The sequence below is a fragment of the Lagenorhynchus albirostris genome, chromosome 4 (assembly GCF_949774975.1).
Source record: "Lagenorhynchus albirostris chromosome 4, mLagAlb1.1, whole genome shotgun sequence".
NCBI lineage: Eukaryota > Metazoa > Chordata > Mammalia > Artiodactyla > Delphinidae > Lagenorhynchus > Lagenorhynchus albirostris.
The window spans coordinates 148,106,805-148,117,322 of record NC_083098.1 but is presented as its reverse complement, the minus strand read 5'-3'; the positions used below and the strand labels follow the sequence as shown (position 1 = coordinate 148,117,322).

Below are 10,518 nucleotides of genomic sequence, written 5' to 3'. Positions count from 1 at the left end.
CTGCTGCGCAGTGCAGGACGTCTCTGGGGGGCCGAGTATCAAAGCGGGCTCTGCTTTGTCAAAATAGAGTTAACTGTTCTGAAAGGAAGGAGACTCTGTGAAGAGGCAGTGTGGTCCTAAAGCCAGCCCAGGGGCAAGGGCACGGTCGGCGGAGCCCCAGTGCCACTCTGAAGTGCCCAGCTGGCTCCTGCCTCAGGGCCCTGGCGCTGCTGTTCCCTGCCTGGAATGCGCTCCCACCAGAGGCCCACGGGGCTCCCTCCTTTCTTCGTTGGGGCCTGTCTGCGCATGTCGCCTCCTCGGGGGTGAAACAGCTACCCTACCATCCTCTCTGCCCCCTTATCCTGCTCAGTTTCCTACACGGAAGAAACCACCACCTGACTTATTATGTGTTTATCATCTGGCCACTGGAGCAATCAGTCCCGGGAGGAAGGGACCTCAATTACCCCCGGTGCCTAGAACAAAGCTCTGCACAGCACGGGGGCTCAGCAAGCCTAAAGTGAGCGAGTGCCTCTCCCTGGAGTCCTGGGACCTGGTACCCAAGGGGTCTGCCCCACCAGGCACTGAGGAAGGGCTGGCTGGCGTCCCAAGGGAAGGCGATCCAGGTCACCGGCACACCTGGCTCATTGCTCAAGACTGAGATGAGTCCAGGCCAGGCTGGGGGTGGGGACTGATGATGGGGCCTGCTTGGGGTGCCCTCCTGAGAGGAGCTATGCTGGGGGCGGTGGCTCACAGATCCCAAAGCCAGAATTGGCTACACAGGCTTCTGTCCGAGTTCCGAGGCAGAGGCAAAGGGGCAATGGGTCCAGGGCAGTATTCTGCGCATAGCTCGGTGGGGAGGGGAAGAGGAATGGGGGTGGGGAAGGGGACAGGGGTGTCCTTTCTGTTTGCTGAGACTGGGCAGGTTCTGCCGGAAGGCTCCCGGGCGTTCTCAGCCAGCAGTGTGAGGAAGGTCACAGATACCACTTTCCTGGAGAGAGGCCCCCAGAAATGGAGGTCAAACAAGGCCTTTCTGGGGACACAAGTGGCCGTGGCATCTCGGGGTGGGGTCGGGGTACCCCGGGCCAGGCTTCAGAGCCAGCAGGTCCCACGGGCACCTCGTTAGGCCTCAGCCTCGACAAGCAGGTGTGGGACACAGAGGCCTCCCTGAGGGCACAGGGAGGAGGGATGGTACCACCAGACCAACGATGGCAGGACCCCAGGGCTGAGCCTCAGCTCCCCGCTGGGCCCAAGGTGTGGCCAGCACAGTGGGACCTGGGCCCCAGGGCCCGGTATAGCTGTGGGGCAGGAAAGGCCAGGGATGGGGCCTGTGCTGCAGGTGGGAGACTTGGGGGGAGGGGGCGCTGAGGAAGGGGCCGGGCTGCATTTCAAGGGGAGATGGCTCTGGCCGGGACTTCCTTAGGGAGAAAGGGCGGCGGGGAGCCCCTGCAGCGGCCCCAGCAAAAGGGGAAGGTGTTCCCATCTGGCCGGGTGCAGGGGTTAGTGGGGGTCGTCCAACAGGGCCCAAAGGGTGTGCATCCCGGCCCTCCCGCCATGACCCCGGCTGCACCCTCCATCCCCATCGCCTCCCAGGGAAATCAGGGCTCCGGAGGGAATGGCCACACGCATTAAATCACTGTGGTGTTTATTGGCTGTGATTCCATCCAGAGAGAACACACGCAGCTGCCCCCGACATGCAGGAGGAAGCGCAGGCGCCGGGACAGACGGACAGAGGACATCCACGGTCTACACTAAGCTCGGCTGCTTGGGCGCCCCACGCGCTGGGGACAGGATGCGGGGTTTCTACGAGACGACGCCCTGTCTGCTCAGAGCTGGCTTTTTAAAGTGTGAAAACAGGCGTTTAAAAAAGACGAAGAACCGGGAGGTGTCGGGGCGCAGCGCGGACGGCGGGGGATGGTGGGGGTGGGCGCCAGGGGTCGGTATTGCCGTCTAGTCGTTATGGCTTCTCTAAGGAGCTGGGGAGGGCCGCGCCCCGGGCCCGCAACACTGGACACGATGAACTTTAGATGTGGACAGAAAGGGCCCCAGGGACCGAGGTGATGGGCTTTCTGTCGAAATAAAACTCCTCAAACACAGAAGACCTCATTTACCTGAGATTCGACATATTGTGATGCAAATTACACAAGGGCAGAGGCCACGGGGGAGCTGGGAGGTCCGCGGTCGTTTCCGTCCAACCGGGCGGGCTCTGCGGCTGGGACGACCCCCTCGAGGGCCTGCAGGGAGCGGGGCCGGCCTTCCGCGCCACACCCTCCTGCCGGTGCACAGCGCTCGGCCCACAGGGCTCTGGGCCTCCTCCCCTGTTCTGGGTGAAGGTGTGGGTGTTCGGAGGGTGAGGGCAGGGTGTCCCCCGAGCAGCCTCGGAGGGGACAGGAGGTGCCAACCAGGGAGGGGAGTATGCCGGGCTCAGCTGGGCTGCTCACGGACGCCGAAGAGCTTGAGCGACAGGGGTGTGTGAAGGACGGGGGTCTGAGAGTGTCCCCCTAAGCCTATCGCTTTCTCTCCCTTCGTGGAGAGGAGAACGGGCCACAGCAGTCCTAAGAAGCAAAGCCTTCCCGAGGAGGGGGGCCGGAGGACAGACACAGGTGGACGAAGAAGGGAAGGGGTGCAGATGGGGAGCGGTGGACAGCAGATTCAGCAACCCGGGCGTCGGTGCGGGGTAGGGCTTGGGGTCCAGGCTGACCCCGGGGGTTGAGCCCCAGGCGCCAGCTGCTCGCCCCTCCCAGCCCCCATCCCGGCCTCACGACCGCGCCCCGTACTATGGCTGTGCTTCCGAGTGTGAGCCCGACAGGCGCCCACCAACGCAGGGCCGGCCCTTTTGGTGTCCCTGGCCACGGGCCCTGCTGGGTGGGCGGTGAAGGGAGGAGCGAGAAGGGGCTTCCCAGGCTCTGGGGCAGGTCCAATCCACCCGCTGCCGGAGGAGCCCGTGGGCTAGTCCCCGGGGCCTGCAGCCCGGACCGCGGGGGCCGTGGGGGGGCCGGGCGCCCCTCCCTCGGAGGCGGTGGCGATCGCGGTGCGGGGATGGGGTGAGAGGCGGGCGGAGGCTCCCCAGGCTTGAGGGGGCCAGGCAGGCGGATAGACCTAGGGCTATGGCTTATATTGGCGTTGGGGGGGCTGCACTCTGCTCCCGACATCCCTTCAGGCGCCTCCGCGGAGGGCAGGACGGGGGTGGGCGAGGGGGCGGGGCTCCGGGCTCCTGTCCAGCTCCAGGGGCGTTACTTCTTGAATATGTCCTGCAGCGGCCCGGGCAGGTACTTGATGACCGTGTCCAGGATGCTCTCCTCCTCTGCCTCCGGCTCGTCCCCGCAGCCCGGCGGGATGGCCTTCTTGGGCCGCGTCAGGCTGCCCTCCGCGCTGGCCTCCATGGCGGCCTGGGCCTCGGCCTCGCGTTCCTCCTTCTTCTTGATGCCGTACTGCGGGGGACAGGGCGGGCGGGCTCAGGCGGGCAGGTCCCGGCCCCGGGTCCCAGTCCCGGGAGGGGCGCTCTCGGGACCCGGGCGGGCTAGACCCACCCTGCGCTGGCGGGATCGGCCGAGGGGCCTCTGGAGGCAGCACCTGCGGCTGAGAAAGGCGTGTGCGGGAGCGGACGACCACCAAGAGCCCCGGCAGGGGCGGTCCCCACCCCGGAGGCTGCCGGGAGGGGCGAGGGCGACGGCGGGAGCCTGGACGGGGGACCCCGCTGAGGGTGGAACCGCGGGAGAGGGAGCGGGGGAGGGGGACGACGAAAGTCGCGGTTCTCCGTGGGGGCGGGGCGCTGGCCGTGGCCCCGCCCCACCCTGGCCCCGCCCCCCCGCGGTCCCGCCTTCCGGGGAAGCGGCCGCAGTCCTCAGCCCGCCTTGGGCTGCGGTCCCGGAGCGGAGGGAGCCGGGGCAGAACGCCTGCCCGCAGCGGTGGAGAAGCCGGTGTTCTGTGGGTGGTGGGCCCCACGCAGCCCAGATCCTCGGTCCAGCGACATGTGGCCACACCCTCCTGCCTGGCCAAGTACCCCCGGATGCCACCAAGACCCCAGTCCCTGGGGGGTCACTGCATGCTCCGTGTCCGGCGGTCACTTCCAGGTGGATGTCCTGGAACCCCATCTAGGTGTGACCTCAGCAACACCCCTGGGCACTGCTGAGCGCCCCCAATTCTGGTTTCCTGCGTGCGTCTCTGCCCTGAGCCCTCTCCCACATCTCCTCTCATCAGTGGATTGAATGGTGTCCCCCCAAAATTCATGTCACCTGGAACCTCAGAATGTGACCTTATTTGGAAATAGGGTCTTTGCAGATATAATTAGGTAAGAATAGAGATAAGCTCTTCCTGGGCCCTAAATCCAAAGAGAGTTTCCCTGTAAGAGAAAGAAAAGGATGCGCAGAGTAGAAGGTGAAAACGGAGAAAGGGTTCGGAACGACGTTGTCACAAGCCAAGGACACATGCATTGCCGGAAGCCCCCAGAAACCGGAAGAGAGAAGAATTCTCCCCCTCAGGTTTCAGAGGGAGCACAGCCCTGCTGACACCTTGATTTTGGGCTTCTAGCCTCCAAAACTGAGGAAGTAAGTTTCTAGGAGACGAACCCCTACTCCGCCAGGCCCATCAGCGTCCTCACCAGCCCTCCCGGATGAACAGAGCACTGATGCGCGTGCGCCTGCGGCCATGCGGCCATGAGACCAGGGAAACGCCTCCTGCCCTAGGGCTGCTGGGAACCTGGTGGGACCAAGCTGGCCTGGTGTGTTGGGGGGCAGGTCGCCCATCTGGGGGGCAGAGCTCAGGACCCTCCCAGGCTGGGGAGAGGGGTGCCCCTTGGCCAGGTCTGCGGTCCTGGCTCACACATTAGGGAATGTCTGGGAGCAGAAGCACTGATGAGGTAAAGAGGAAGCATTGGGGAGCACGTGTGGGTGTCAGCGATGGTGGATTATCCGTTACTGACAGACAGAACCCTCCTGGGGAGCACACAGTGCAGGACTGCTGGCCCTGGGGAGGATCCCCCATGCCCGGCCATCTCTCCTCACCAGCCCCTCCTGGAAGAAGCGGTGGGCTCTGCTTCTGGTGCTTGTGGCAGGTGTGGGGGTGTGTGTGGGGGAAGGGCACCCTGGCCCTCCAAGAAGACCCTTCCCTCTGTTTCCAGGTTGGGGGGTGGGGGCTGGCTGTGTCCCACTCCCCAGCTTACTGAGGGAAACCTCTGCACCCACCTCCTCCCTCGAGGCTGCGGATGGCTTCAGGCATGGCGGAGGCAAGGCCCACGTTCAGCAGAGTCTGAAGAGGGAGGCCATGCTCTCGGCCCACCGGTGACCAGAGCACAGCCTGGGTTCCCTCAGCCAGAGGCGGCAGGGATGACGGGTCTGTCTACCCTTCTTCAGCAGGGGCTCCAGGCAGCCTGAAGGCCCCTGTGCACCGTGAACAAGAGCCAGGAGCGGTGAGAGGGTCTCCGTGCGGGGTGGGGGGCGTAGGGCACCAGAGTATATTCTGAGCAGCGGCACGCTACCCAGAGGGCCTCCGCACTGAGCACCGTCAGGTCAGCTCAGGGTGGAGAGTGCGACAAGCCGACCAGACTGCAGCCACTCGGGTGGACTGGCCCTAGGAGCACAGCCCTCCTCCCGGGTCACCACACCTGCCGCGACCTCCTCACCACGGGGGGCTGTGGTGGCCGAAGCCCACACACACTCACAGCAAAGGTGCACATGCTCAGGGGAACACACGGTGCTAGCGGAACGGGCGGGTGACAGTGGCACACACGTAAGAGCAGGAACATGCGGTATGTGGTCGAGCAGAGGGGCCTCCCTGACTCGGGGTTGGGAAGGGACCTGTGTCAGGTCCTCCCCTCTAGGGTCCAGGAAGGAGACTCCAGGCCCCAACCCAGCTGCTCCAGAGGCTCATTCCGAGGCTAACGCCACTCTGGGCACACCTGAGGGCCACCTTACTCTCTGGGGTGCCGCCAGAGCCTGGCTCTGATGTGGTCTGGCTGCAAGCCGGTTTGGACACCCCCCATCCTCCCCAACCACTGAGACGGCAGGGCCCCACCACACACCCCGTGGCCGGGAGGGAGCCCAGGGCGGCCGGCACCCTGGGCAATGCGGTACTCCTTACCGGTGGGAATCCGTATGTGCCCACACCTGTTACTCTCAGCATAAACCTGGGATGTGGGGGCCGGACCGACTCGGACCCACCAGCTCGGCGCTGCCTTGAGGGTGGTTGTGGCTCGAGGCTGTGGAACGTGGGCAGCAGGAAGCACCAAACCTGGCAGTGCGTGCGCAAACCAGAAGGTGGGTATGCAAATCAGGAAGAGCGTATGCAAATGACGCAGGTGGGCCAGCCTCCCCTCCAACCTGGATCCGCGCAGCTCAGCGCCTGCCGGCGCCTGAGATGGTAAGTCCGGAATGCAGACGAGGTCGCCTGGGGAGCCGGACGCCCGGACGACGCGTGACCCCGGCCTGGCCCCTCGGCCCCCATCTGATGGAGCCCCCGCCCCGACCCGATGGGGCCCTGTACGGCGCAGCTCGATGGGATCCCGTGCCATGCAGCTCTGTACCCTCTTCTCTGACCAGCCTTGAGGTCTGGGAGTGGGTAGGCAGACACGGCACCAGGAGCCCCGGGGCCAGCGAGGGCCACTGGGCGAGCCACACCTGAAGGCCAGGGTTCCCACCTGTGGGGAGCAGGAGGGCAGCAGGGAGCTGCCTAAGCACACCGGATGGAGAAGGTCTCTGAGGACACGGGTGTCCCGCGGACTTCGCGGGGGCAGGGCCTGGGGGCGTGGGGAGGGAGAGGGGTCGGTGGGCAGGGGCGCCAGGCGCTGAGCTCCCGTCAGAGTCAGGACAGCCGGGGCTAGGGGTGTGCTCTGGCCTGCACCCTGCATCGCCAGGGGGCACCTGGGGCTCCTGGGGCTCCAGCATCCAGAATGTGGCAGGCCTGTCCCGAGCTGCCTCTGACCCACGAGTGGGGGCAGCTCACCATCGCCCTCTTCCCTGCACACTCCCAGGCCTGGCCCAGTGGCCACCGCCTTGGTTAGCTCTGCAGTCACCCAGGAAAGGCCCCCACCCGGCGGACTCAGCTCTGTGCTGGTCGGGGGCCCCAGCAGGCGTCTGTGTGCTCCCCAACACACCCCACACCGTCCCTGCAGGCCGCCCTCGAGGAACGGGCCCTGGCGCACTAGTCCCGCCTAAACCCCCGACAGCAGGAGAGCTGCTCTGGCAGGGACGGTGAGGAAACCTGGGCCCAGCCAGTGCGCGGGGCGGGGGCCGGCTCTGACCCCGGCCCTGGCCACTGGACTCGGTGGACACCACCCCGGCCCCTGGGCGGCCCAGATCAGACCCCGGATGTGCGCAGGAAGCAGCCCGGGCCCGGTGGGGTGAGGCCTGCCGCTGCGGCTGGTGGAGCCACGGCGGGTCTGGGGGTTGGCGGGGGCTATAGAAGCAGCCCGGGGCCCGTGCAGGCGGTTCAGAAGCGAAGGCGCTCACCCGCCCAACGCGGGCCCCAGATGGCGGGGTGCTCGTCTGGGGAAGCAGGACCCCTGCCCAGGGGACCCACGGGGCACAGGCTGGAGGGCCCTGGGGCTCTGCCAAGGGGTGCAGCCTTCCATGTGGCCGCCCCGGAAGCTGGGGTCCTGAGGACGGGGAGCACGTGATCCATCGCCCGTCCCTGGCTGGGGGTGGGGGTGGGGGTGGGTGAGGGTCACCCTGCCCCCTGGCCTCACATGGAGCCGCAGGACCTCAGCTGCCCTCAGGGCGGGGCACATCCCCACTTCCACTGGGACTCACTCTGTGACCTTTAAGTCCCACTAGATGTCCCAGAGGACGAAGAGGACCCTGGAGCTGATGCCTATTCACTCACTCATCACTCACTCACACACACTCATTCACTCACTCACACACTCACACACTCACACACTCATTCACTCACTGCTAGCTCAGCATCCCAGCGCAGGTGCAGGCCGGCAAAGCTCCCGTCCTCCCCGTGAGGGCAGGACAATGAACAGCTCACACGTAAAAAGCATGAGCGCCACAGGCGAAGGCAGGTGCAGAGCAAAATGAAACAGGCAAGGAGTGGGGGCGGGGGGAGGAGCCTCAGGGGGCTCCAGAGAGGAGCAGTCAGCCATGCAAAGGCCCTGGGGCAGTGGGAGCCCCGTTGGGGGCGGGGATAGGTCACCGCACACGTAGGGCTGGGGCCCTGGGAGAAATGGGGGCCACTGGTGGGTGTGGAGAGAGGAGGGACAGAAGGGCCTTTCCTATTAAAGGCAAAACGAGCGGAGTGTGTTATGCACAGAAACCCACACTGTCAGCGCTTGCCCCCACCCCCACCCTGGCTGAGCCGTGGCCCCAACCTACATGCATACCCGAGCTCCTGGACAGCTCCCGAGGCTTGGGGCAGGGCTCACCCGGCAGCTGGCTCACAAGGGGGGAGGCTGGGGAAGCCGTGCCCACAGCGCCACACCCCCAGGGGGCTCCGACCTGGCCACACACTGGGACCTGTTTTGGGGGCTCGAGGGCTGGGATGAATAAGTTCACCCCCCAGGATTCCCCACTAGGTGTCCACCTGGGGCCAAGCCATGGCTGGCAGGCTGGCTGAACACAGATGGACAGTGGACAGACGGACCTCCCCATCCTTCCCCGCCATCTCTCGGTCTCTGTCCCACCCTCGGGGCTACCCCCCATTACTCCCGTCTCAGAAGATACTCTGCCTGGGCGGCTCTCACTCTGTCTCTGTCTCTCTGTTTCTGTCTGTATCTCTGTCTCTCTATCCTCTGACTCCCCCCAGCCCTGTCCTCCATTTCCCGATGGCTACGCTGATGTCCCCCAGCACAGCCCGAGTGGGGTCTGGCCGGCTCTGCTGTCTGATCCACTTCCTGGCTCTTCCGCAAACAGCTCAAAAAGCCTTGAGTCCTCAAGTCAGGACGGCAGCAGGGCTGGTCCTGGGAGTGGGGGGCTCACGAGCTGCCATCCCAGCAAAATCAACTCGAACTTTCTGCAGGTCCCAGGAAAGGTGCCCAGTGACCAGTGGGGGGAACATCAGGGTGAGTGGCCCCCATCAATGTGGGGGACCCCTTGTGGGCTCAGAGACCTGCAGGCGCCCCGCCTGTGCCCCCACCTCAGCTTCTGCGTCAGGCTGAGGTGCTGAGACACCAAGTAGGTGGGAGGGCTCTGCGGTCTGAGCCGTCCCGCCCCGAAGCCCGGGCACCTTGGCTGGTCCCCCTAGGGCTGGGGACTGTGGAGATGCCCTCAGGAGGCCCCCACCGCCCCCACCTGGCCCCCTACCCACAGATTTCATGCCCAATGTCTGGGAGCGCTTCCCTCGGGCCCAGAGACGGGGGTGTCGGGGTGAGGGGCCAGGACAGAAGCAAGCGAAGCAGCATCCCCCAAACTGAGCTCCCCACCTGGGCCCCAGGACCCAGTGACTGGAACGGAGCGCCTTCGACGGAGGGGCCTGGCCTGTGCGGGGCCAAGGGCGGCGGGCGAGCCCCGAGATGGTGTGGACCTTGGGACGCCACGTGGCTCAGGGACGCCCTCGGCTCCTAGGGAGGGCTCCTGTCCTCCACCTGGCGCCCAGCCCAGCCCACTCCGGACAAGGCCAGAGCTGCTGCCCCACACTTGCCCTCTCCCGGCCTCTCCAGCCCTTCTGACCCAGGCGCTGGATGGGCAACTGAGGCTGGGCGGTGGACATGCCCCTGGGGCACAGCCCACCTGTGGCCTAGCTGCCGACTCAGCCTCATACACCCACCCCTGCTCTGGGCCTCGGTTTCCGCACCTGGAACGATGCTCTCACTGCCCTCACGCACAGGGGAAGGTCGCCCAGATGGTTCTGGAAAAGGTCGTGGCCTCCAGCTTGCAGCCAGCCCCCAACCAGACCTCACAGCTCGCAGGTCCGCTCCCCCAACTCCCTGCTTGAGGCCCACCCAGGGGTGGTGAGGTGCCTCCCCCGCCCATGACAACCCACCGACCCAGGGCCTGCCTGTGGGCCAGCCCCTGACTGCGCTGCGCTGCCCCCGCCTCCGGGCGGACCCCCGCCGGGTCCTCTGGGGCAGCCCCGGGGTCGGCAACAGGAAGAGCTGGGCTAGGGTTGACCCCGTGTGAGGAGCCCGCGAGCATGGGACCGGGTCCCTGCCATCAGGCCCAGGAAGGACTCGGGGCCGCGCAGAGTGAGCCCCGTCCCCGTGAGCCCGTGTGGCAGGCGTGCACCCTGGGGTGCGGTGACCCCGGCGGCCTGTGCCCCTCCCGCCGGACCACCCCAGGGTCTGCTCTAGAGCTGCAGAGGAGGGGTCGAGGGGGCCCCCGGCGGCAGCACCGCACACCCCCGCGCGCGCACCTTGTCGCGGATGCCCTGGCGCATGACCTCGCGCTCGGCCTCCATCTTGGCGTACTTGGCCTTGCGCTCCTCCTCCTCCTGCCGCAGCGCTTCCTGCCGCTCCTCCTCCTTCTTGGCGGCGTCAGGGTCCTTCTCCTCGTCGCCCCCGAGCATCTTGCCCATGTCCTTGGTGGCCCCTGGGCACAGGGAGGCGGCAGTCAGGCAGGGCCCGCCCTCTCCCTGCCTGGCTCCCGTCCAGCAGGGCGGCAGCCTCAG

The 10,518-nt window shown here is 66.3% G+C and overlaps 1 protein-coding gene across 3 annotated transcripts in view; it reads right to left on the bottom strand.

The window, feature by feature from the left end:
* Window positions 1-1,604: 1,604 nt before the first annotated feature.
* CPLX1 (complexin 1) overlaps window positions 1,605-10,518 on the bottom strand; it is a 37,529-nt gene continuing 28,615 nt past the window's right edge. For all 3 annotated transcript variants that reach the window (XM_060147472.1, XM_060147473.1, XM_060147474.1), the window contains 2 exons: window positions 10,264-10,439; window positions 1,605-3,407 (listed from right to left, as the gene is read on the bottom strand). In XM_060147472.1, the coding sequence (XP_060003455.1) occupies window positions 3,210-3,407; window positions 10,264-10,439 (374 nt within the window). In that variant the 3' untranslated portion in view covers window positions 1,605-3,209. The remainder of the gene's footprint in view (window positions 3,408-10,263; window positions 10,440-10,518) is intronic.